General features: G+C 37.1%; 1 protein-coding gene across 6 annotated transcripts in view; it reads left to right on the top strand.

Annotated features, from left to right (window-relative positions):
* Positions 1-125: 125 nt before the first annotated feature.
* TTC7B (tetratricopeptide repeat domain 7B) overlaps positions 126-27,911 on the top strand; it is a 94,339-nt gene continuing 66,553 nt past the window's right edge. For 4 of the 6 annotated variants that reach the window (XM_026679176.2, XM_087952073.1, XM_087952072.1 and 1 more), the window contains exons 1-6: positions 126-431; positions 11,187-11,341; positions 13,890-14,058; positions 16,412-16,542; positions 18,593-18,714; positions 26,980-27,058. In XM_026679176.2, the coding sequence (XP_026534961.2) occupies positions 311-431; positions 11,187-11,341; positions 13,890-14,058; positions 16,412-16,542; positions 18,593-18,714; positions 26,980-27,058 (777 nt within the window). In that variant the 5' untranslated portion in view covers positions 126-310. Of the gene's footprint in view, positions 432-11,186; positions 11,342-13,889; positions 14,059-16,411; positions 16,543-18,592; positions 18,715-26,979; positions 27,059-27,911 lie in introns of those variants that run through there. The other 2 variants (XM_087952075.1, XM_087952074.1) reach the window with 2 other exon arrangements.

The following is a 27,911-nucleotide window of genomic DNA, read 5'->3' as shown; positions in this document are numbered from 1 at the left end:
TGAATAACTGCGGAACCAGCCTTTCTCCTTTCCCGCCAAACAATACCGGGAGCCGTGTTTTTATTTTTGCTCCGCCCACTCCTCCCTCCGCCTCATCTTTCTGGCTGCTGGTAGGTGGCGCTGCAGCGAACCGCGTTCGGCGCCCCTCCGGTTCCCGTTCCGGGGCCGTAGCCCGGCTCGTTCCGGGGCCGTAGCCCGGCTCGTTCCGCCGCCGAAAAGGCGCCCGCTGCCACGGTGCCGCAGCTGCCGCGCCTCCCTCCCTTCGGCCGGTCCCCGCTTTGCGGGGTTGCCCGCTGGGCCTGCTCCCGCCATGGCCACCAAGAAAGGGGGCTCGCGGCTGGAGACGGAGATCGAGAGGTGCCGGTCCGAGTGTCAGTGGGAAAGGATCCCCGAACTCGTCAAGCAGCTTTCCGCCAAGCTCATAGCTAACGGTGCGGCCCGCTGGGTGGAAGGGACGGGGGAGGGTGGGGTGGGGGGAAAGTAAAGATTAGGAAGCCGGTTCGTCAACCTTAACGCCGACAGGCAGCGCTGCAGGTGCAGCGGGGGCGGGATGAGGCAGATGCTTTTAAGCGCGCTCGTGGAGAGTAGGTGATGAGCTGGCCTTATGATTAGCCGTGCCCGGGTGTTTACACGCGCGACGAAGCTGAACAGGCGAGCACTCTGTGCACGTGCAAAGCAACAGATGCGCAGCCGGCTCCCCGTTGGACCTAATGTTCAGGCAACCTGATGCTCATCTCGGCCATGCTTGGCAGGGAACGCTGGGAGTTGTAGTCCATTACATCTGGAGGGCAACAGGCTAGGGATCCTTGGAGGGTGACGGCCAGAGCAAAGGGCTGATGCTGTTTCTGCCTGTCAACAACACTAATTTTAAAGCTTTGCTACCCGGTAGGGTAACGCTGAAGCTCCCCTCTATTTTAACAGGCCTTTCCTGGGAGGCTGGAGAGGAACTAACCTAGGAACCTTATGTACCAACAGAATTAAGTAGCAGTCTACATATGCCCACTGTTAACCTTTGAATGTCTAGTATGTGTCCAAAACTCATTTTACTTATTTTTATTTGGCGTTTGGCAAATACATGGACTTGTAGTGGTTCAAATGTTAATGTCCACCCAGCCATTCAAGGACAGGGTGGTCTATGTTGAAAAAAAATCAGACATTGGGCCGGTGTAAACTCTTGATGGACATTCAGACACATTGTGATGGATGTTTTGTCAAGCACCACAATCACACTGAGGGGTAGAGGCAAGACCCCACTTAAACAATGAGTCCTGGCAGACTCCATGTTGGGTATGACAGATCCTGTTCAGAATTGACCAATGCTGGCGAGGAAAGTCAAACCTGGCACCTTTGGTGTAGGGTCATCTATGTAACTGCCTGTATCCGGGCGTTCAGCAGCCCTCTCCTCTATTTTAACAGGCCTCTCCTGGGAAGCTGGAGAGGAACTAACTTAGGAATTTTTGTACCAATAAAATTAGGTAGCAGTCTACATATGCCCACTGTTGACCTTTGAATGTCTTGTAAAAATTCATTATTGCCATTAATTTTTTTTTTAAAAAAGGCATAGGAATTTAATGGTAAGCTGTAATAAACTCTGAAATTCGAATTGCGTAGCAGCCTAGGGGAAGGTTTTGGTGCAATTTCCCCCTTCTGGTGCAGTTTTTTTCCATCAAAGCGTGTTGCTGAAATGGCTTCTGTGTTTGTAGTTCTAAAAATTTAATCAGATTGTAGGAACTCTTGTCTTATATTAGGGCTTAGCTCTCACTGAAGAATGAAAACATTGTATAAAGGGAACATTTTGAAGGGCTTATTTCCCTGATGTTTCTTGGCCTCACTAACTGTAATATTACTTTCATACTCTGGCATTACACAATCAAATGTCAAGAGAAACCCAAATGTTTAATGTATCTTTTATAAGTTAAGCTGTAATTGATATCTGGTAGGAGTATTCCGATATTTGATTTATGACATCAACATGGAAATGTTGTATCCCAAGGTTCGGGATAAAGATGAAAAGAGTTGCATGCTTGTTGGACTTAATATGAGGTAGAACTTATGGTTGGCCTTTATATTTGATGCTAGAACTCTGGCTGTAACAAAACATAATAGGAAAAAGGTATCCCCTGCATCATTGTATAACCATGGAAGCCTATTTATTTTTTATCTATTTATACTTCATATTTCTTAACCACCTATCACCCTTAATGCTATATCTAATATTAAAGTGTTAGCAATTCCACCATGTGAATTTGTCAGCCCTTCCAGTATTTCGCTGTAATTTAGAAATAGCAGATTTATGAGCGTACTGCAAATTTGTATTTAATAGATACAGTATTTATTCTTCCTGATCAAGTTAGTGATGTAAGCTAAATTTTGCGGTAAATTTGCATTCTATGGCATTGCCAGATGATTTATTTTATATATAGGATCATTGCTAATCTAAATGGCAAAATAGAGGGAAGAAGGTAAGGAACAGGTAGGAACGAGTAATTTTATTCAAACAATGGATTGCTTAAAGTATATTGTGCAAGTATATTTTCATGTGTTTGTCTTTACTAAATTTCATATTGTAGAAACATTGGTCTGAGTGAAAAGGTTTCTGTTAATTTGGTCCTTTAATCATCCCATTTTTACGACTATTTTTATGGCAATCATTAAGTGATCACAGAGGTTGTAAAGTGAATGCCAAAGTTGTTAAACAAATGCCAGGGTTGTTAAGCAAACTCATTGTTTGCTATAGGGTAGTTTTTGCCACAATCCAAAAGTAAATGTAAATGTTGGTCTCTGGCAAAACCATTGTAAATCATGGCCATTGCAAATGTTTGTAAATGTGGGCTGGTTGCTGAGTGCCCAAAATGCAGTCATGTGACTACGGGAGGGGTAGATGTTGGCATTTCAAATCTGGGTTGTAAGTAGTTTTTTCTGACCCCGTTGTAACTTTGAACGGTCAATGAGGGACTGATTATAAGGGACTTTATTAGCAATAAAGAAATCCAGAAGTCAAGAGATGTGCTGTAATTTAGCACTTAGTAAAGTAGCACTGAATGTCTTGGAATTGTACATGCAGTGTTGAAACTATTAAAACAAAACTTGGATTTTGAAGAAGCACACTTGAAAAAAGATTGATGCTTTTGAATTCTACTGAGAATTAAAAAAAAGATCATTAAACTAATCACTCTCGTGTGTTACAATTTAAAAGATTTTTTTTTTAAAAAAATAACATCAGAAAAATGGTCTAAAATGTGTAATGTCTAATCACTATTGAAAATGTGAAAAACAGGAAGAGATATATTATCATTCATAACTCAGTGGAGTTATGAAAAAGCAAGGTGATACTGGATACAAATACATATTGTGATGCAGAGTGTTTCAAAAATTATCAGTCAGTCATTTCTTATTAGAACATACACATTCAAGTAGAAAAGACTTATAGTTGGTTTTATATATGGTAACTGCAATGAGGTCATTATATGCACAAAGGCAAATGACAGAAGCACCAATAATGGAGAAATGACTTGTGAAGATGACTGATTTTGCAGAAATGGGTAAATTAACTTGTTTGATTAAGAAGTAAACTACAATTTTATAAAAGACTGGAAACCTTTATAGACTTTTTGCTGAAAATGGGTATAAATTAACTGCTGATTTCAGGATTTAGTTATGCAATATGAAACGGTGAAGATGGTAATTGCTGTGTTTGTAACTACTTCAAAGAAGATTAAAAGCCACTTCTTTAGATATCTTTATTTTATTTTTGCTTTTACTTCCTTCTTGAAAGTCTCAAGTGATGGCGCTCCCACAACTTCCGAGGGCAAGCTGTTCCATTGGTTGATTGTTCTCACTGTCAGAAAGTTTCTCCTTATTTCCAGGTTAAATCTCTCCTGGTTCAGTTTCCATCCATTATTCCTTGTCTGGCTTTTGGGTGCTTTAGAAAATAGATTGATCCCTTCCTCTCTGTGGCAGTCCCTCAAATATTGGAAGACCGCTATCATGTCTCCCCTGGTCCTTCTCTTTACTAGACTAGCCAAGCCCAGTTCCTGCAACCGTTCGTTGTATGTTTTAGCCTCCAGTCCCCTAATCATCCTGATTGCTCTTCTCTGTACTTTTTCTAGAGTCTCAACATCTTTTTTATAATGTGGTGAACAAAACTGGATGCAGTACTTTAGGTGTGGTCTTACTAAGGCTTAATAGAGTGGTATCAGTACTTCCCTTGATCTTGATTGTATCCCTCTGTTAATACAATTTAGGATTGCATTAGCTTTTTTGGCTGCTGCTGCTGCACACTGCTGGCTCATATTTATCTGGTTGTCCACTAAGACTCCAAGATCCCTCTCACAGCTACTGCTATTGAGCCTGGTTTCACCCAGTCTATATGTATACTTTTGGTTCTTCTTGCCTAAGTGTAGGACTTTACTTTTCTCTACATTGAATTTCATTTTGTTAGATATGGCCCAATGTTCTAGTCTGTCAAGATCCATCTGGATCTTGAGCCTATCTTATTGGGTGTTAGTTATTCCTGCCAGCTTAGTATCATCTGCAAATTTGGTAAGTTCCCCTTCTATTCCCTCATCTAAGTCGTTAATGAAGATATTGAAGAGTACTAGGCCTAAGACGGATCCTTGTGGCACCCCACTGCTTACTTCCCTCCATGTAGACTTAGACCCATTAAGGACTACTCTTTGAGTACGGTTTGCCAGCCAGTTGCAAGTCCATCTAGTGGTGGTGCTATCTATTCCACTTTTTTCTAGCTTACTAAGAAGTAGGTTGTGGTCTACTTTGTCAAATGCCTTGCTGAAATCTAAATATATTATGTCCACAGTATTTTGCTGGTCTACTAATTTAGTCACTGTGTTGAAGAATGAAATAAGATTGGTTTGGTATGATCTGTTTTTAACAAACCCGTGCTGACTGCTAGTTATTACTTTACTTGTTTCTAGATGTTGGCAGATCTGTTTTTTTTTATTATCTTTTCCAGTATCTTCCCGGGTATTGATGGTCTATAGTTTCCTGGGTCTGTTTTTTTCCTTTTTTGAAGATGGGAACCACGTCAGCTCTTTTCCAGTCCTCTGTGCTCCAGGATTTTTGAAAGATATGGTGCAGTGGTTCTGAGATGACCTCTGCCAGCTCCTTTAAAACTCTGGGATATAATCCATCAGGCCCCGGTGATTTTTTTTCATCAAGATCAGACAGGTGTTCTCTTACTATTTTTTTGTTTATTTTAACTTTTATTTCTGGTCTGTCTTTTACAGTTCTGGTTTTGGTGGGATGAGCTATAGTTTCTTTTTGCATGAAGATGGATGCAAAGAATGAGTTAAGCAGTTCTGCTTTCTCTCTGTTGCCTGTTACTTCCTTGCCATCTTCTCTCTTTAGTGGACCGACTGTTTCCTTGATTTTTTTCTTGTTATTTATATGTTGGAAGAAACTTTTTTTTATTATCTTTGACTTTTGTTGCAAGTCTTTGTTCATTCTGAGCCTTTGCTATCCTGACTTTGTCTTTGCAGATTCTGGCTATCTGCTGATATTCTTCCTTAGTTGTATGTCCTTCTTTCCATTTTTTGTACTTGTCCTTTTTTTCTTTCAACTTCCCTTTTCTTTTACCCTTTTAGAATCTTTTTTTATTTCTTCTTCTAAGTTTATGTTAATTTTTTAAAACTTTTTAAACTTTTCTTTTAATAAATTTTAAAAAGATCAACCTGGAATTCTTTTGAGGCACAAATCATCAGGCTTTAGTTATAATTTAAGCAGACTATGCAAATGTCTACCTCTGGAGAAATATATCATGCTGGGAAAAGGTGTGAGGATGACCATCATTTTTTATAGTAATAATGCACCATTAGAAAACATCATCAAGCAATTGATTTATTAGCATGTTAAAGTCATGGATTTGTTCGTACAGTTGAGATAGTTCTCAACTTAGCAACTGGTCAAAGTTGTGACAGCCCAACCTCCCTCCCCAAAATATATTTACAACCCAGTTCTGAAGTTCTGATGGTTGTCCTCCCCCACAGTCATAAGACTGCATTTACTTCTAGCAAAAACACCCCAGAGCGAACAAGGACTACTATATGTCTGTTTCCCATAATTACATTTTATATAGATAATTCATCTAATCATATCTGTGAGGTATCACACTGATAATTACTCCTTTCTAGTTGTAACAATTACTCTTTCTAGGACAGAACTGCACTTCCTTACTGCTTCCTCAGTATTTTTATATCTATATTATTGTATGCATTTTGCTTGTCACTTATTTTGTTGTCTTATTATAAACAAACTGTTATTGTGTTACGGCATAAAAGTAGACATATTTAAGTAGAAGTATCTGTTATTTATATTTGGAAGATGTAGTGCCTGAATATCAGATGTTGAATATATGACCCTATTGTTAGATCTACAGTAGTGTAAACAGGAAGTGTGTCTCTGTGACCACCACTGGAACTTTTTAGGAACTGATAAAATTTGGATGTTGGCAGGTTCTTGAATTTTTCATGCGGTGATGCTACTATGAGAAGCCTCCTTAACTTACTAGCTTCCTGTGCTGTAACAATAGATTTAGAAAGGCTTGTGAAAGTACTATTCAATAGTTAAGTAGGAATTACTTTTTTCCAATGTGGTGTGAGTTTGTTTGTAACTGATGGAATGACAAATCTTTTTAAACAAATAAATAGTGAAATGTTAATAACTCTTACAAGTCTTGAGCTGTGTTCTATAAAAGCCTATCTGGTGTTCTTTCAATAATGATACTTGTGACTTTTTTAAAAAAGAAAGATTAGTTTTGAACAGCAGTTGTTCAAAATAAATTTGTTGTCATCTAATAGCACATATTGAATATTAATATTAATAGCAAAACATTGTCAAAATTACTTAATTTTAATCCCATTAATAATTGTAGTATTTTCACTCTACTCTGATCTTTTTTTAACGGTGTCAGTATCCCAGTCTATCAGAGATTGGGAAGAAATACCCTGGTGCTACATGGTCAAAATATCTGATCACATGGCATCATAGGCCAGTCACTTCAAAATTAAGGTAGGAAAAATTACGTTCATTTTGTACTTTGTGGAAGCAATCACAACATGAACATTTTTTAGTCTGCCTTTCTAATTGGTTGAAAAAAAGAATGCTTTCAAAGATATTATTAATTAAAATAACTTCTGTCAAATCTCAGCTTTGAACAGACCCAAAATAGCCCAGGGTTTGAAAAGAAGATGAATTAACCATTTTTTAGTGTACTACTAATGATATATTACAGAACTCCATTCTCTTTTTAGAATTTTTTTTAGCATTTCTGTGATATAGATTGAAGTGTAAAGTAAAATTGATTTTTAGCAACCATTGTGTGATTTACCTGTGAATAGCTGCTTATGTTTGATATGAGCACTTTTTACAAAAAAACGTTAAAGCTTTTTAAAAAAGTAAATATTTTTTTGCCTCAAAATGGAAATTGATCTTCAAGTAAAGCTTAAATTTAATATTTATAATGCAACCTTATATAATGATAGCCTAAGAGATATTTCTCTTTTTCAGAGTGCTTTTGGAGTATTGTAATGCACAATTTGGAAGGGAGGAAGCTGGGATATTAACTCTTTTTTCCGTAGCCCATTTTCATTTGAAACTCCTCCAAGTCACTTTAGTCCCTCCTGGAATTCAAGATAACAAGTGAATTATCTTTGAATGTATTTTATGAATAAAACACATGGCATTTCAAATTAATTATTTATCATACTGTATTGTAATGTGTTTGTGAGTTGCATAGGGAATCTTCTATTGTTTTATAATAAAAGCAATGGTCTACAAATTTTAGGGAATGTTTAAGAGAGAAAAATAGGCATGCTGGGAAAGGATCAAGTGTCATTTGCTCCTCCCTCCATTAACCATATAGTTCTTTTCTGAAGTTGTTTTGCAAAGGAGAAGCAGCTGTTGGATTAATGTTATAGTCAGTTGCATTGTAGCACTTAGTTTGTGTTTCAAGGGTCCCTACATATCAGAATGATTTATTGCTAGGTCTGTCATCACCTTAGCATTGAAGCTCTCCATCTCACTCCTTGAGCCAAATATTACAGTTACTGGGTGAAATTATCTTAATTCCAGCTTCAACAAAGTGCTTATTCAAAATAGAACTATTCACTGTGTCAAAAAATGAGAAAGATAGGGCCAAGAAATTCATGGAATACTACTTGCACTTCCATTTGAGTATCCATACATGTTACTTGACCAATTGTACAGAAGACTCTCTCAAGGCTATAACACAGATTGTTAACAAGAGGTGGATTTAAGGTCTTGTTTACCCATAAATCAGACAAGAGGTTCTTGAATGTGGCTGTCCCAGATTCCTAGCAAGCAAGCAAAAACAAAAATGTTTCTTCTGTTGTATTTTTCATTAAATAGGTAAATAGGTAGACAATTGGTGCTCAAAGCATCAAAACAGTAAGTGATTACAGACAGATAGTTTCATTTGTTTGTATGCTATATAACAGATGTACCAGGCACTTTCACATTAAATAATGTAGGAAGCATTTTTATCATGAAAGCAACCTCCCCCCCACCCCCCGTTTACTGCATATTTTGTTATGCTTACATTGCTAAGGCTGCTAATACCCCGTACTATTAATTATTTCATACACATTTATACTCAAATATATATGCAGAACAGAGAGATTAAAATATTTTACTATAAGATTGCAAACTACAGTAATGGGCACAATAAAAATGAGAAAGATCAGGGGTGGACTAGAAGATTCTAATGTCCTTTCCAATTCTGTTATTCTGTTACTACCAGATTTAGGAATCAAATTATGTGTGGTTTTTAAGCATGTATTGAAAAGATAATTTGTTAATCTGTGTATATTATGGAAACTGCTAATCCCTAATTTTGATATATTATGATGAAAAAGTATTCTGGAAATGGGGCAAATAGAAATACATACGACAAAAAGCAATACTGTCATCCTAGTGCTAGGCTATGAATGTTCTAACTATGTTTATTGACTAAATCACAATGCTAGGCCATAAACTAGAAAGGCTGAATACAGGTAATACTAACTTAACATCCATTTGTTCACTGACAGTTCAAAATTACAGCAATGCTGAATGAAGGGACTCCCAGTCCTCAACGGTTAGGCTATCACAGCAGCCCCATGGTTATGTGAACAATGTAGGGCCCACCGACATTTATGATCACCTTTTGGCTGCCTACTTACCTGCTGCTGCTGGCTGTTGCTGCCACTTGGTCCTGCCAGTCTCACCATATACCACTACAATACTAGATGGAGTCTTATTTCACTCTGCCTTCTTTCACCCTGGTGCAGCTAGGACCTTTTCTCACACCCTCCAGGCTCTCAGGTTGCACACTGGACAGGTCCTTTATTTGTGTGCCAGCCGGAGCCTTCTTTCTCAAATAAGAAAGAAGGCCCTGCTGCAGGGGTCCTTCTTTTGTGCTGGTGCTCCCAAGGCCTTTTTTTCATTTACCAGCTGGGTTCTTCTTCCTTGAAAGAATGCCCTAACCCAGTGGTCCCCAACCTTTTTTGTACCAGGGACCAGTTTCAAGCAGAAACACTTTTTCAAGGACCGGCTGGGGGGGGGGATTGTATTTTCCATTCCCAAAACTTTATGTTTACCCTACAACTAGCATTAAAGACACCTGACTGCAGTCTCTCTAGTTCTAGGTCTTGCCCAGCTGTGTAGCTACAAAATTTCATGCAGATGTTTCTCTTATCTCTGTTTGGTGAAAACAGGAATTGAATGAGGAGCATTTAGTCAGTGTGTTTTCCCTAGGAAGCTCCTGTAGTCCTTGTTTAGGGATCATTCAGAGCTACGATGGACCTCTAACATCCAGCCCAGGAAGAAACTGCTTCAAAGAAGCCGGGGGAGGGTGGCTTTTCCTGTCGCCGCACCTCCTCCGAGCGCCCGTTCACCCCACCCGCCCGCCCGCGCATTCAATCCAGTGCTCCGTTCTGCCTGCCTGCCTGCCTGCCTTGGTTTCTGGTTGTTTGGGAGCAGCTTCGGCTGAGAATAATAACTATTCGCCTCTTTTTATCAGCCGAAGCTTCTCCGAATCAACCAGAAACGAAGGCAGGCAGGCAGGCAGAACGAGCACTGGATTGAACCGCACGCGGCGGCGGGTGGGGGTGAACGGGAGCTCGGAGGAGCTGCGGCGACAGGAAAAGCCACACACACCCCTCCCGGCTTCTTTGAAGCAGTTTCTTCCTGGGCTGGTGGAGGAGCGAGAGAGCGACTGAGAGAGGAACGAGGCGGGAGGAAACCGAAGCCGCTGAGCCGGAGAGCAGGACAGGCTTTGGTTGCTTCCTCCCTCCCCTTCTTTCATTTGTGTCCTTGATCCCTGATCCCAGCAGCATTCACTGAAGGCGAAGAAAGCCGCCATTTTTTTAAAAAAAAAAATTCTTTGCGGCCCGGTACAGAGTGCTCCACGGACCGGGACCGGTCCGCGGCCCGGTGGTTGGGGACCCCTGCCCTAACCAACACATGGTTTAGAGAACCTGGCTGGTGCATGAGAAAAGCACTGGCTGGTATGAGAGAGAAGGCCCTGGCTGCAACAGTGCTGAAGAAGGCCCTGCCCGGACAGTGCAGTAGTGATGTGTAGAACAGCAAGCATGACTTGGTGGTGGGGGCAGCTGGCCTCAGTGGGCAGTCAAAAGGACAGAGATGGGAGAGAGATAGGTGAGTGGAGAGAGTTAAAGTAGAGGCAGCCCCTTGTCTTTGTCCAAGAATGGCTTGGATTCAGGAAGGGGTGATGTCCATAACTAATGATCACATATGTTTTTGCTAAGCAGTGCAGGCATATGATGTTTCACTTAATAACCTCATCAGTTAGTAAAGGAGTTTCCAGTCCCATTTAGGATTATTAAGTGAAGACTGCCTGTAAAGACCATATTATACAGTTAGCAACACATGTGAACATCTGAACATAAATTTTCTTAGACCATAAGTGTAAAACACACACACACGCACATATACATACATTAGGCCTTTCAGGCTCTATTAGAAAGTGGCATTTATTTCATGTTAAAGATGAGTGATCACTCCAGAAGATGTGCTGTGAATCTGCTTAAAAGTTAGTCATCTTAGTACATTTTTATGATTGATGGTTTTGTGTTATCTCATAGTGATGCTTGGTGTTAATAGAACATAACAGCTATTTAAATATATAATAATTTCATATCTCTCTATAGATGATATGGCAGAACTCCTCCTTGGAGAATCCAAGCTAGAACTTTTTCTGAAAGTGAACCCTCTAAAACAGGGGGCAAGTCCCTGTGGACCCCGACCAAAATTAATTGAAGTCAGGAAGCATCTCACTGCAGCACTTGATCGTGGAAATTTAAAGGTATTTGTGCTTCCACAGTAATTTTTGGGAGTTTGATGCTTGAGCAATATAAGAATAAATAATGTTGCTTTTAAAATATTTAGATAAATCATTTATATAATTGCAATACAGATCTATTTTGTGTATCAAGAGTTCCCAGTTTTTGTTCTTCCGGTTTTACAACACATTAAGTATATATTCCTGTCTTCTGGGATTTCATATGATTTGATTCTACTCAGCAGGATAAATTGTCATTGGAGATAACAGAATAAAACATATGGCTCTGACAGGTGAGGGACAAAAGCTCAACAAATAAAATCAAGGATAAAGCTATGAGAATGAAATGGTTTCATTTTTAAAAAACTGGCATTTCCAAAGATACATAGATTAAGTACCAGCAATGAATTCATATTGATGTTTGAGTTTCTTCAGATATTATTTGGAACTGAAATGAATTAATCTGAAGCTCAGTTTTTGTTGGGACTTAATTAATTTCACTTCAGAAAAAATATAAGTTCCAAGTCTTATCATCTTTTTCATAGCATTTAGACTTATATACCACCCCATAGTTTTTACAGCACTCTCTGAGTAGTTTACAATGTCAGCATATTTCCCCCAACAATCTGGGTCCTCCTTTTACTGACTTCGGAAGGATGGAAGTCTGAGTCAACCTTGAGCCCCATCAAGGTTGAACTCCAGGTTGTGGGCAGAGTTTGCTTGTAATACTACATTCTAACCACTGCATCACCAGAAACATGGTGAGATTATGGTATGGTACAGTATTTATTTTCTTTATACACTGTCCAGGGTTGCGTAATTGAGCAGTAATGGTTTAATAAATAAAATAATAATTTCCTTCAGGCCCCCATTATTTGGTGCTTATCTTTGTTAGACTGCAATGCTAATTTTTCTTATGTACATTCTAAGTGCAAGAAAAATAATTCTACTGTGTTTCTCACAAAATAAGGCCTGGCCTTATTTTTTTTTTGACCCCCGAAAAAACGGCCAGGCCATCTTTTCGGGGGTGACTTAATTCCCCCCCTTGCATCCTCGGGTGGGTGGGTGGCAACAGCTTGGATGTTTGGGAGACCTTCCGCCACCGTTGCTTTCCCTTCTCCCTTGCTGCCGTGGCGTTAGAGCAATGCCGCGGCGTTTGGTGCAGCCACGTGCGGCCAGTCAGGGCTCTTCCCTGCAACCGGAGCCCTGAGGAGACACTTGGCTTCAGGCGCTCCTGTCTTTATTCCTGGCTCTGCCCAGCCCGCACGGCTCCGGCGCAGCCCTGGCGGGATGAGCGGAGGGTCCGGCGGGGAGGCGCTCGCTGCCTTGGTGAGAGCTCTGCCGCCGGGCAGGAGGGCCCGCCTCTCAGCTGCGCTGGGCGCCCCAGGTGAAGCTCTTCGCGCTCTGCCCGGCGCCAGGCAGGGATGGCGGCTGGGCGCTTCTCCCGAGGTGGGCCGATCCTGCACTGCGGCCCCGAGAGATTCACCTCCCCACGTGGGATTGGGCTGCCCTCTCGGGCAGGGGAGGCTTTGTTGTAGTAGGGTGTCGTTTTTAAAATAATTCGCTTTACCTTCGAAGGCAAAGGGAAGGCGGTGACAGGAGTGCCTGAAGCCAAGTGTCTCCGCAGGGCTCCGGTTGCAGGGAGGAGCCCTGGCTGGCCTCACGTGGCTGCGCCAAATGCCGCGGCGTTGCTCTAACACCGCGGCAGCAAGGGAGAAGGGAAAGCAACGGTGGCGGAAGGTCTCCCGATATGAAGTGCCCTACCAACGCAGGCAGCACCATATCCGGGCATGCAACAAAAGTACTTCCTAACGGCAAGCCCCCCCCGCCATTCCCCCCCATTTCGCATGTTTAATATGGGCCTTAATTTGGGGGAGGGGCTTAATTTGATTTTATGCCAATAAAACATGGTGGGGCTTCCTATTGGTGGAGGCCGTATTGTTGGAGAAACACAGTAATTTGATTCCTTACATTAACAGATATTTGATTGTGACTGTTGAAAGATTCAAATTTATCCAGCTTTTAAAAATGTATTTTCTTATTTCAAAATACAAAAGCAAAATGCAATTTTTATGTTGCAAAGATGTTAACTTCTCTTCTTTTTAGTTACAAGGCACCTATTTTTAAAACTATAAAACTATATGTTAATTTTGTATACAATTGTATAAATATTAAGTGCTTTAGAAATTACAGTCTTAAATTATACTGATCACTTTTCTTTCTCACAGGCTCTTTGTAGAAATAAAACTGATAAAGGGAATGCAGTTTAGACAATCTTTTAGTCTTAAGAGATGTAAATATAACATAAATCAATTTAAGGAATAAAGAATGTTAGATTAGTATATCAAGGTTTTTGAAACTGTTTTCTAGGATCCTGGGTTGCCATGAGAACTAGATGGAGTTTTGAATACAATCAATTTTTAACACTAGAATTTTGCCTGTCGATTAGGAGTTTTAGGAATTTTTCTTTTTTTTAATGAATAAGCTCTGTGGCCTAAAATACTTTAAATATCCCATGTATGATATTGCCTCGTATCTGATACCTGCTGCTTGCCCTCTTCTTTTTTTCTAGCCAGGGTTCTTACAAGAAGCCCATTTAGTTATGGCCAAATTAAATTATATAGAAGGCGATTACAAAGAAGCTCTTAATACATATGCTAAAGTGGGAATTGATGACTTGCAGCTTGCTGCTGTACCTCCTTATCGCTTAAGAATGATTGCTGAAGCATATTCAACCAAAGGTAACATGGCTTCCAGTGTAATTGTGACTTGCTGTCCCCCCACTTTTTTAAATTTTTCACTATACTGAAACTTGATAGCAAATGTGTTGTTAATTCTATGACGTACAGCAAAAGACATGCAGCAAAGAGAGGGATGCATTATTAGTAAAGATAAGAAGGCTAGCAAATTTGGTTTAAAAATGCACAGTCAAGAACAAATGCTTTTTTAATTTGACCTGTATGGTCCATATTCATTAAAAATACACCTACAATTGTGCTGAAATGAGTAGATTGACATTTGAAATCAGAGAACAAGATGATAAACAATTTTATAAAATTTGGGATCTATTCTATCAATGGTTAGACAATAAAACATGGTAATGAAATATGTAGTTTTTTAGAAAATAATAAATATATAAAGAGGTATTCTTTTCTTATTATATCTACAAAATGATTGTAGATAGATTTGAGATGATAACATGAACTGTCATAAAACAATTTAAGTTAAATATGATTATTTCGTAAAACATGAATGAATAAAAGCATAGTCAAATGATTAACAATGATATTAATGTATTTAATACTTGATTGAAAATATGAGAATATATACAATGTAATTGTAATTGAAGACTATGAAATGGATGCACAAAACAATTTGTAAACCAACTGGCACACTGTATGTATATATAGAGAAGATGGCTTGATGTGTTTATGTTTTGTTTGCCTATGTTCGTTTTAAAAACCAATAAAAATTTTTTAAAAAATACACCTACAATTGTTTCTATGCATAGGGGTTGTTTCTGAGAAAAGTATCATGTTATAGAGTTACAGATTATGATGAAATAATTCTTGTCACATAAACTATACAGTTTGTCTTCTCCACTTTATGTGTTTGACCTTTTCCCCAAAAATGTGAGCTGTTGTAACAACAGGAAGTTTGTAATTGTCTCCAAAGGAGGGGGGGGGGAGAGAAAGTGTGAGATACAAATGGGGAGGGGAGAAAAGAAAGAAAAGAAAAAAAAAAAAAATGTTCCTAAAACATCTTGTACCATTCTTGGTAGCATTTTAATGTGTTGTTAGAATTCAGCTGGCCCTCTTAAATTCCTGAGAACAAATGTACCCCTGCATCTGTTTAAATTATTTTTTATATATATCGGTGTTTGATTCTTAATCTATTTATGAGAATTTATAAAGTAAAATAGACCCTAATTAGCTTTAGCATTTGATTAACCTTTTGTCCATTTTAGGTATTGTGGTTCAGTCGCTAAATCATGCCCAACCCTTTGCGACCCTATGGGCCGCAGCATGCTCGCCCCCCCATCCTCTACTACCAACTGGAGCCTGCCCAAACTGATGCCTACTGTGTCAGTGACACTAACCGTTTCATCCTGTGCCATCCCCTTCTCCTATTGCCTTTAATCTTTTCCAACATCAGGGTCTTTTCCACTGAATCCTCTCTCCTCATTTGGTGGCCAAAGTATTGGAGCTTCAGCTTCAATATCTGTTCTTCCAAAGCATAGTCAGGGGTGTGATTTCCTTTAGGATTGATTGATTTGATCTCCTTGCAGTCCAAGGGACTCTCAAGAATCTTCAACAGCACAATTCAAAAGAATCAATTCTTTTGCTCTCAGCCTTCCTTACGGTCCAACTGTCATAGCCATGCATTACTAACTTTTATACTGTCCACAGGGTTTTCTTGCCAAGGTACTAGAGTGGGTTGTCATTTCCTTCTCTGTCTTGGGTGGCCCTGCACATCTTAATTCATAGTTTCTTTGAGCTGCCAAAGCCATTTTGTCACAACAAGGCAATGATCCATGAAAGGAATCCATTTTAGTAGGGGATCCAAAATAGTTTATTAAGTTAAACTTACTTGAAATAAATAAAAAGAGGAAACAAAAATCCTTTGAAATATCTCTAAACCTATATAATTGAAGAAGGTGATATGAATACTTCCTTATTCTTCTTTAACAGTATCCCAAATGTTTTAAGCAGTTGTAGGAATGTTTTGCAAATCTGTTAGCATAAGAGGATTAAACTTATATATAAAATCCTGATTGTATTGCCAGTCTTGGACTTCTTTCATGGTTTTCTTTTCTTTCTTCTATTATCTCTCCTTTGAAGCCAATAAATATTGTATGATACAATTTATCATAGACCTATTTAATTGTATTTTTAGATGTGATCTCTGTATTCATGAATCTCGCTACATATTTTCTCACCACATTTACAACTATGGTTTCTCAGTTACATACAACAGAATTTTCAGATATACTAATGCACATTTAGTTGTTGTACAGTTTTAAGTATTTGATAAATGAAAAGAGATTGATTTAGTCCCAAGTTATTTTCTTAAATTAAATTGTCTTTCCTTTAGGTCTTTGTCTAGAAAAATTACCAATATCCTCTTCAACAAGCAACCTCCATGCAGATCGTGAGCAGGAAATTATAATGTGCTATGAGAAGGCTGGGGATATAGCCCTTCTGTATCTCCAGGAAATAGAAAGGGTAAGATGGGATAGGTAATCTCATTAAAAATAACTAGTTTTTATTTTATTTTTCTCTTTTCTTGGGATTACTCCCATTTACTATATATGGCTTTCAAAAAATCTTTAAGATATGACAATTTATTATTTGGTTTAAATAACCCATTCTTCACCTTATGTAGATTATTTTAACTAATCCCAGCTAAAAAACAGAAGCATCAATTTTTTTATCTGTTCTAATTTTTTACATGACATAATAGGGTACCTGTTATTTCTTCATGAATGGCTGTTTTCAGGCATTATAGATGAAAATAGTCCATCACTTTCTATTGAGAATTGTATGACACTTTATCCGTGTCTTAAGAAAATAACTTTTCTGCACAAAATGCAAAAAAACTTCTCTAAATAGAATTCACATGATAAAAGCAGTTTTGCCTATACTATTCTCAAGTTTTCTTTGGTAATGTGCTAAAACTTTGTTCATAATGAAAGCTGGCATTCCATTATTGGTTTTATAATGTTTAAACAATAACAGGGTTGGCTGTACCTTATGTTCCTACTTTATTTTCCCAAGCTATCAAATGAACTCATAGGAATTTATTACACTAATTTGTTACTGAAAATTCAGAATGCTGCTATAAGAAGCATTTAATCATTTTTTTCCTCAGCTTTTGCCATAGCAGTTGCAACATATATAGTAATAGCTCTTAGACTTATATACCACTTCATAGTGCTTTAAAGCTTTCTCTAAGTGGTTCACAGAGTCAGCGTATTTCCCCCAACAGTCTGGGTCCTCATTTTACCCACCTTGGAAGGATGGAAGACTGAGTCAACCTTGAGCCTGGTGAGATTCAAACTTGCCAATTATTTGGAACTTGCCAAATATGAACATTTAATGATGGGGGGATTGTTATTTCCATTCATAATATTTATCTATATCCAAATAAGGAAACTTTTTTTACAAACCAATGAAATACAATAATAAATTATAATAAAATAATAGATTATAATAAAACATATAACATCATGAGTGTTATAAACAAAACCAACCAGATTTTCTTACTATTTCTTACTATTATTAAGTGTTGCACCTTATGATTCTTGACGAATGTATCTTTTATGTACAATGAGAGCATTTACACCAAGACAAATTCCTTGTGTGTCCAATCACACTTGGCCAATAAAGAATTCTATTCTATATTCTATTTCTAGTCATAGTTTCCCATTCTAATGTGTTTATTTAGGTTTGAGTTTCATTTCAGGAAAACTTTACAATTTTCATGATAGAGCTAAAAATTAATAAATTGTGACCAGTAGTAACCTATTTTTCCTTTAAAGGCTATTTGATATTTAAATGATTCTAGGTAAAAAGCAATAGTGGACAATACTGTTAAAAGAGTTTGTAGTTTATTTATTTACCGCATTTGTATATCATATCTGTGCGCAAAAACACAGCAATTATTTGTAAAACTGAACAGGGATAATTGAAGGGACAGAGCCTCTTTACCCACAAAAAAAAAGTCTATGTTGGGATGTTCAAGGTTTGTTAGCATTTGTGGGATGCATTTTCATTTAAAAATTGGGATAAAATTGGCAGTGGTATGATTGTATAACTGAATGGATGCCAAATACACTCATCCAGTGTTAGGTGAAATTGGTACAGTTGTCCTTGAAAGTTTTTAATATGCCATTTTTGTCCTTTATTTTAGCAAAACCAAAGATTAAGCCATAATTAAGATAAAAGTCAAATCATGCCTGAAGATCAAGAGCCAATTTTAGATGCTACAAAATAGTTCTTGGATGTCTTCGCGCAGGCTACCTATTGCCAACCACTGGGAAATGTATCAATGCCCCACAAATAAACCAACATTATTGCAAACTGTGTGGCTATCTGTATTTCTTAATGTAGAAGATAGATATAAAGATCACTTGTGTTGATGAAAAAAGCTTGCTTACATGACAACCCTACTATCCAGTGGAGCAACGTAAAGAATGTTCTCTCTCTGCCTCCCACTGGTGAAGGAAGAGATCATTTGGGGGAATTGATTCATTTTTTTTAAATGATCTCCTAGGTAATAATTACCAATATGCAGAACAGAAGTCCTAAGCCTGGGCCTGGAACACACGAACAAGAACTTGGATATTTTTTAGAAACTGGACTTCAGAGGGCCCATGTTTTATACTTCAAAAATGGGTAAGATTTGATTGGATATTCTTCTGATACTATTTCAAAAGTATTTACCAAAATGATTTAGAAAAACCTTGGGTTTTGTTGTAAGATTACATACTAATTACTAGTGGTGCAATATCTAATCCAAAGAGAGAAAGAGGTGTTTCGGATCTGATGTTGGTATACCTTTTATTATGAGTAACTCCTTAAAAGGCTAGGAACACCTTAACCATTCCTTAATTTAAAGAGGTATTTTCCTAAGCCTGTGTGACTACTAGGAAAGACCAAGAAAAGGTGCAACTCTTTAGAAGAGTTGCTGATAAGTATAGTGAATGAGCCTACACCAAATCTAAACTACCTTTTTCGCTTAAATCAGAATGCTGTGTATCTTTGCAAAATACATATGTTTTTGTAAGTTCTATCCTGCACTTAATTTAATATTCAGTATATTTTTTGAATTATGTTATAAATATATTTTAACTTTTCTCAGCATTGTGTTGAAGCTTTAATAATAAAGAGTCCTAGAGACATATAGTACAATTATTTTTAAGTTTTTCCAAAATCTTCATTTGGCACTTCTTTTAACATTGTGTTTTACAATAAATATTCAATAAACTGATGACACATTTGATCCCTGTCTTGGGCTCAGGCCATCATCTTTTACAGTTAATTGGTTTTATAGATTCCATTATTAGTCTTTTAGCAAAGTGTTTGTGGCACTACTGTCATTATTTAACCAGTTGAAAAAGAGAATAATAAAAGTTCATTTTTCCAATACCACTGTGGTAAAGTGGGGGGAAAGGAAGGGTGTGTGCTCATACAGTATTCTATGTTTTCAAAGAAAAGTATAGGTAGAACCAATAGAATTTTGCATAGTAAAAATAAATGATTGTAATTGTTTAACTCAAACTTAAATCCAGAGCAGGGGTGGTCTGCTACGAGTTTGGACGAACCTGTAGCTAATGTTATGGCCGGTTCGGCAAACTGCCAAATCCCACCCCTGGCTGCCCCTCCCCTCCAAGGAGTCTCCACATGGCCCGTTTTGGATGTGAGGTAAGTGCAGGGCCCACGTGGCGGCTCGGGGAGGAGGCTCCGGAGGCTGATTTTGCCCTCCCAGAGGCTCGAGGAAAGCCTCCGGGGGCTGGGAAAGATGAAAATTTTCCCCCTGGCCATGGTGCAGGAGACCAACTAGGCCACACCCAACCAGCAACCAGGCAAAGAACCGGTTTCTGAAATTTTTGAAGTCCATCCCTGATCCAGAGTACATAAATATTAGCTTATTTAAATGATAGGTTTGGTCAGTTTAACGGTACAGTAAAGCTGTGCAAGAATCTAGGATTATTTAACTGCACAGATACAATATAAAAAAGGTCTGTCTTTGTCACAGTGAACAAGTAATATTAGGATTGCGTGTTAAGGATAAAATTTAACAAAGTTTAGCTTTGTTTTGGGCATAACATTCAATTTATACCTGTTTTGGCATCATGGCATCATTAGTGATGCCTGAAAAATTAGGGTAATAGCTAACCATGAGAATGAAGTCACAGTTGCCTACACTTGGATCCTGTATGTATCTCTAAATATATTTGCAAACTGCTTCTCTATTTTCACTTGAATAAGCTTTTCTGAAAAATTAATAACCAGGAGAGGTTTAGTTTGGGTGTTTTATGGTAACTCTTTTCCTGTTATATCTCGGACTCTAATGTCTCAGACAATAGATGCTTTTTAGTCTGATCTGGTAAAACTGGAGTAGTATTCAAAGTACAATTCAAGTGTTTCAAGCAAGAATAACTTTGGTTTGTTTGACCAAATATAATAGATTAGTCATGCTAAGGAATTAGTAGATATTAGTTTTTCAGAAATCAAGTTTTAATGAAAACATATAGAGAAATAGAAATTGAGTTCTTGAGGTTTCCTGAATGTGAGGGAAATATTGAATAAATGGGGAAAAATATTGAAGATAATTTTGATATGCTTTTTGACCAGACTGCCGGGTTCACTATAGTGCTACATGGTTATTTTCATACAGTATATTGTGATTTATATATTTATGATATTTTAATTATTATAAAATTAAATGTAGTAGTATAATAGTAATACAATTGTTATTGTAAACCGATCAGAATTGTGGGAATTGTGCCATATTGAAATATTTGTGAATGAATAAATAAAGAAGCAATGTCTCTTATCTTACCTCCCCCTCCTCAGGCAAATAAAAACCTTTGACCCAAGTAAGCTGTAAGTGGACATACAAAATAATAGCAGAATCTTACTTTCCAAAACCTTCCAGTATTTCAAACTTCAACATTATGAGTATAAGAAAGTTAATAACAGGATTTATACTAATCAAAATTATTGACAGCTGCTACTATACAAATATGATATGAACTTTTTAAAAAGCACAAATGGGCTTTATTTCAGTGACTTATAACTAGGACTAACTAAACACCATTTAAAGTTCAATGTTACTAAGAGTTTTCAGTTGATTTTTGGCTCTTTTAGAAGTCCAGTAAACCCTCGATTTTACAAGTCTCCATTTAGTAGATTTCATGTGCAGCGAACAAAATTTGAATTCAAACCCTTCTCTGGTCAAGTCAGTGGCTGCTGCTTCTGTGCATGTGCAAACAAGCATTATACTTCATGATATTAGTTGCATTCTTCATGTCTATCATATGTGCTAATGTTTGGGATAGTGCTTTTTATAAAATTCTGTAAGTTTTTAATAAATATTTTGTACGGTAATTGCTTTATTTAATCAATGATGGCTGCCAAGGGAGGCAAGGAGAAAAAAAGATCCCACCTCTCCAATGTTTTTATTGATTCCTTATCTGATCATGAAGTCCAGCCTTATTACCCCCCACTTCCATACTTTTAGGAAGATAATCATACAGAAGCAGCAACTTCCAAGGCTCAGTTAAAATTGGATACTTTCTTGAAATCAATCAGTCATCCTATATCATCCCTGAAACCCAGCACATCTGCAGCAAACAGCCACCAGTAAGGTAAGTTTTCTTCCGTACACACATTTGGGGTATTAAAAAAAATCAAATGTAATCAACATTCAGCTTTAGCCAACATCCATCCTACCAGGTAACTTATAAAATCGAGGGTTTACTCTATTTTCTTTTTTTTTCTATATCTTCTAGATGTGCAGCCTTGCTGACTTAGCTACAACTATTTGAAACCTTGCATGCATTCATTAGAAAATTTGTAGAGTCATCTTACGAGCCCAACTTTTAAACTTTTTAAAATTATAATGAAATATTTTTGAGGTGGTTCTTTTTAAAAGAAAAATGCAGTTACTGCTGGTACCACCTGTTAATTTTGCATTGATTGCTATAGCAGCTTGGTAAATGGCAAGTGAAAGTCTACAAAAATGTTACAGATAGCCATCATTTTCTGTGGTCCCATTAGCTGTAGTTTTACTTTTTATAAATAGAGACCAAATCTTGATACATTAGTTAATTTGAATACCTGTAGAATAATATCAATACCTATAGAAGCTCTGTGGAATGAGGTTATCCTTGAGATTTGATGGTCCCACTTGTATAGGTGATTTGAAAGGCCTTGAAAATCTGGTTCTTCACCCAGGCCTTTGGCAAGCATAATCAAAGCCCCCTTTTTCTTATTTTTCTTTGTTCCCATCTGGGTTACTTGTCTTTGCTATCTTTGCTTTTTTATGTTGTTTTCGTGTTTTAAATGTTTGTATGGTTTAAATGTTTTTTTTTCCAGTTTGTAAATTGCCTGGAATCACAGAGTTGGGTGGGACGTAAATGCAATAAATAAAATAAATATACTTTTAAAGCTATTTGAGCAGTGGTGGCACAGTGATTAGAATGCAGTACTGCAGGCTACTTCTGCTGACCGCTGGCAGTTCGACAATTTGAGTCTCACTGGTTCAAGGTTGACTCAGCCTTCAATCCTTCTGAGGTTGGTAAAATGAGGACCCAGATTTTTGGGGAAAATAGGCTGACTCTGTAAAACTGTTTAGAGAGGACTGTAAAGCACTGTGAAGCGGTATGTGGCTAGTTAATTCATTGAAACTTTGCAATACAATATCTTTAGGTAAACTGGAATAAAGCCTATAAACTATTGCAGATCAGTCCATTATAGAACACTGAAGTTTTTTTTTTCTAAATGGTAATTATTAAACACCTATTGATGCGATACAAAATAAAAGGGTAAAACATTAGACTAATAAACCTTACAGATTTTTTTAAGTCTAGCATTTGTAGACTAACGATTACTGCTTTTTGAGATGGTTTTTCAAGTTTAAATTTTGGAAACCAATTTTGTACTTTGGTTGCTTTGTTTTATTTTGCAATAAGTTATTGTATTGTATTGTAAATTTGCTGTAAAATTACCCTCGATCCTTTTACTGCTTTATGGTTTTCTGTCTAACTTCTTTAAAAATTTAAGTGTTCAAATGAGTTCTAAAAGTTGGCATGATTAATATTTACAAACTTTGTTTTTGCCTGTTATCTGCAGAGTTCTATTTTACTAGAATGCTAGCTTTAGATTAGTTGAGAATATAGACATCAGTTTGTCAGGAATGTAGATGCTTCTTCAGCCAAATCAAAAGATAATTGAAAAAGTATTTTCCTGTTACTTTAGGTAGAATAATTTCAGGCAAATACATAGTGCAAGGAGGGTTTGTGGCAATTAGGACTGTAGAGATGATGGACTATAATCTCAGAAAAGTGGGGAAATGTGCTGAATTACAACACTATCCATTCCATTCAGTGTGATCAGTAGAGACAAATACTAAATGTCTTGGAAAGCTGAATTATATGCATTTGTGCAGGTAAAGTGCAAATTGCAGATCAGAAACATCCTTAGAAGATATTCCATCTTTTCTCTAAAGAATACTATTTTTGTTCTCTTCTGTTCTTGAAATTGTCTTTTTTTGTTATCCCAATCTCTGCCCCCCTTGAAAATATATTTTGCAACTTAATTATGGATCTGTTTGCAAGAACACTGGGCCATATCTAACAAAATGAAATTCAATGTAGAGAAAAGTAAAGTCCTACACTTAGGCAAGAAAACCAAAAGTACACATACAGACTGGGTGAAACCAGGCTCAATAGCAGTAACTGTGAGAGGGATCTTGGAGTCTTAGTGGACAACCAGCTAAATATGAGCCAGCAGTGTGGAGCAGCAGCCAAAAAAGCTAATGCAATCCTAAATTGTATTAACAGAGGGATACAATCAAGATCAAGGGAAGTACTAATACCACTCTATCAAGCCTTAGTAAGACCACACCTAGAGTACTGCATCCAGTTTTGCTCACCACATTATAAAAAAGATGTTGAGACTCTAGAAAAAGTACAGAGAAGAGCAACCAGGATGATTAGGGCACTGGAGACTAAAACATACAACGAACGGTTGCAAGAACTGGGCTTGGCTAGTCTAATAAAGAGAAGGACCAGGGAAGACATGATAGCGGTCTTCCAATATTTGAGGGGCTGCCACAGAGAAGAAGGGATCAATCTATTTTCTAAAGCACCCAAAAGCCAGACAAGGAATAATGGATGGAAACTGAACCAGGAGAGATTTAACCTGGAAATAAGGAGAAACTTTCTGACAGTGAGAACAATCAACCAATGGAACAGCTTGCCCTCGGAAGTTGTGGGAGCGCCATCACTTGAGACTTTCAAGAAGAGATTGGACTGCCATTTGTCAAAAATGGTGTAGGGTCTCCCGCTTGGGTGGGGGGGTTGGACTAGGTGACCCACAAAGTCCCTTCCAACTCTGATTATCTGTTAAATCTGTTAAGAAACTTCATTTACGTTTATTAGGAGTTAAAATATTAAGAATATTTTACAAACATTTAAACATGAGTAAATTTTAAAATAAAGCTGTGCAGAGGTCTATGGAAAAAAAATAATGTGGTTCCCTGATATCATGCCAAAGTGTATGGCATTGCATTTTTAAACTCTTTTAAGAGTGCTGATTTATACTTTATAATGAATTTTAACCTTACATCACTTCATAGTCTGGGTCACAGGTGTCTTAGAATAATATAAATCATTCATTTTGCAGAAATGTACTTGCTTCAGCCAAAAAGAAGGGTGTTGCACTCGTAATGTACATATAATTATCCATTGCCTTGCCTGAATTCTGCAACTCTGTTGTTTAGTTAACTCCCTTGCTTGCATAATCAATATAGATAATTTTTTCAGTATGGATCTTTTTATTTAGCAATAAGATATATTATAATTAGATTTATTTTTAATAATTCCAAGTAATGCTACTATGCTTAAATTGCGAATATATGTACACTATATCTCATTTTCTCATGAATTGTTTTCAGAGTCAGATTTTCAGATTCAGAATTATCTGTCTTTGCTTGCTTTGGTACATGTTTTGTTAGAGACCAACTTAAGTAGCCAACCTTTAAAAATATAACAATTTATCTTAAAATATTTCATTTTCATTTTATTACTTTATCATATTCAGATAGTGTTGATATTCACTAATGGATATCAGAAAGCACTGCCGTTTTTTCTTTCTTTCTTTAGTTTGGCCCTTTGGATTATCTGATGGTTGATTGTAGCAATTTGTGGGCAGGATTGTTCCTCCTTGCAGCTTGCTAAGCTTGTGAAGTTGCAACATTTGTATGGATCCATTTGAATTAGACTGACAGGTTAGGGCTGGTTGAGGTTATGGAGGTATGAACCTTCCTGGTAAAATGAGAAAAAATTGATCCTGTAACTTGTAATGAAGGTTATCAGTTTAAGAAAGATACTAGTTTGGATGATTCTCAGTTGTTTATCTCAATCTTTGTCTGGACAAGCAATACTAAAAAGATCCTGTCTCAGATCCTTGAGTCTGTTGAGGAGCAACAAGCTTGGGCCTCAACCTAACAAGATTAAGTGGCTATAGGGGCTTGGAATTCTCAATTATAGGGATTTTTCAGCCTTGGTTAAGTGAGGTAGCATTCTTTATTCGGGATCAATGCATAATCTGGAGATTTCCTCGACTTTGAGCTTCTACTTGAAGAGCAGATGGTAAGTGTGGCCAGAAAGCTTTTGCACAAATCCAACTTGTGGACCTGTTCCTGAACTGAGAGACCTTTCTTGCAGTCATTCATGTCTTGGTTATCTGACAAGCAGGCAAGGGCAACCTGTTGTCTTGGGGCTGACCTTGAAGAACACTAAAAAGGTACAGCTAGTCCTAAATGCAACAACACAAACAGTGATAGTCAGGCCTCACTCTGCTCCTGTAACACCTTGATTTGTGACTTTCAGTAATTACCAACAAGCTTTGGGGTACAGTTCAAGATGCTGGTTAATACCTATACAATTTTACCTGATGTAGTTATCTAAAAGATCTTCTGTCTCCCATTCTATATAATCAAGTCCTGTCACTTAAGCAATGTTTCTAGTGGAGACCCAGGAAATGGATTTTTTTCTATTGTTACAGCTGGGAAAACAGGATTTTAAAAGGGTGTTTGCACATAGCACCTTGCTGGAAGCAAACCATGCATTATCTTCGTTTGTCAAGTCTTATCTGGGTTCTGGCATCCTCCCAACTGTGTGTGTTTCGTTATCTTTTGAAGTCTGATTTCCTTATCCTGCCTGTCTCGTTAATTGCTGCAGCATGGTTTGTGTTGGTTTTTATTTATAATTTATATGTACTTTGGATTCGGACTGAATTTCTTCCCTTTAAAAACTGTTCTTGGGAGAGTTTTTTCTCCAGCTGATGATAACTGGACATTGGGGGCCAAGTTGGAGGTATTAAAGGGACTTTACCTACTTTTGTGACTTCGTTGCTTTTGTGCCACACCTTGGGTCATCAGACTAGTCCTTAGTTTGAAATTAACTGCATTATAATAAGTGTAATATAGTACAAAATACTGCATTACAAAAAATAATGGATTGATATTGTTAATTAGGTTTTAAGAAAAAATGATGAGAAAAATTATAATATATATATATATAAAATACATGGGAAATAATATATACAAATACAAACATCCCTCCTTTATTATGCATTATGTTGAAATTTTTGGACTTCTGCAAAATACACATCACATTCTGTCAAGTTGGAAGAAAAACATTTGAAATTTTCTTATTGCAGCTTCCATGCATGATCTGTAGCTCACATCTTCTCATTCCTAAACTCCACTAATTAAAGTGAGGTGATTGTTATGTTTATTGTTATTATTTGTTATAGTACTGTTTCTCAGGTTCATTCAAGTTTAGAAAATGGGTTTTGGAATTGGAAATTGGAATAATTTTATATTTATTATTCTGTTATAATTTATATTATTCTGTGTACATACAGGAATTTGACAAGAGGAGTTGGTAGATTCAGAGAGATTCTACGAGCTGTTGAAACAAGAACTACACAGAATCTACGCATGGTAAGTTTTTATAGCGGTGGTAAATTAATGCTTGAATACAATGAAAATCAATTAAGAATAAGAATACATAGTTTTATGTGTAACAGTGTTGATTTTAATGCAGTGATTATTGATATCATTAGACTATTAAAATATAGCATAATTATTGGTTAATATAATATTTGTGCAGAAAAATAAAATAAATATATTTGGAAAAGTTGGACCACTATCTATTGGACTCCTAATTTTGTATAAGCCCTCCACGTATAAAGTGGTCCAGCTCCTGGTTTTAGCTTTAGTGCCAAAGGACTGGTTTCCCTGTGATACCATTTATGTACTCATACTTTGAAAATAAATTCTAATTCATTAAACAAGCCAGATATATGAAGTTAAGTTTAGAAGACAAACCAAGCCAAACAGGTCTTGATATAAAAAAGATGTTAGAATTTTGATGAATAGATTAGAACCATTCTAATATAAAATATTTGATTTCAAATCATTTCACTTTCTTCCCCCCCCTTTTAAAATTCAGATCTCCTTTTGATCCCTGTCACTAACTTAGCTAACTTTAAAAAAATTCTGCAAATTAATAGTTTCCCCCCAAGCTTATTGATATTCTCTAATATATAGATGGTTATTTTTTGGCTTCTTAAAAATAAGAATTTGAAGAATGTTTTTTTTTTATACATATGATATAATTGATTGCTCTTTGAAACTTTTAATGGTTGTATTGGTGAGTTTGTTCTTTAGACTATATTTTATTCTTGACATATTTTATATACACCCTATTTGTATACCATTGCTTATTGAATAAAGTTATACAGTGCACAAGGACTTCAAGCAGTAAGTTGTTTCCTGTTATATATGAGTTCTG

Source organism: Notechis scutatus, chromosome 1 (assembly GCF_049901735.1).
Source record: "Notechis scutatus isolate UNSWTSFEM ecotype Mainland chromosome 1, rNotScu1.2, whole genome shotgun sequence".
In the NCBI taxonomy this organism is placed as follows: domain Eukaryota; kingdom Metazoa; phylum Chordata; class Lepidosauria; order Squamata; family Elapidae; genus Notechis; species Notechis scutatus.
The sequence above is the reverse complement of the archived record's forward strand: the minus strand, read 5'-3'. Positions and strand labels throughout refer to the sequence as shown.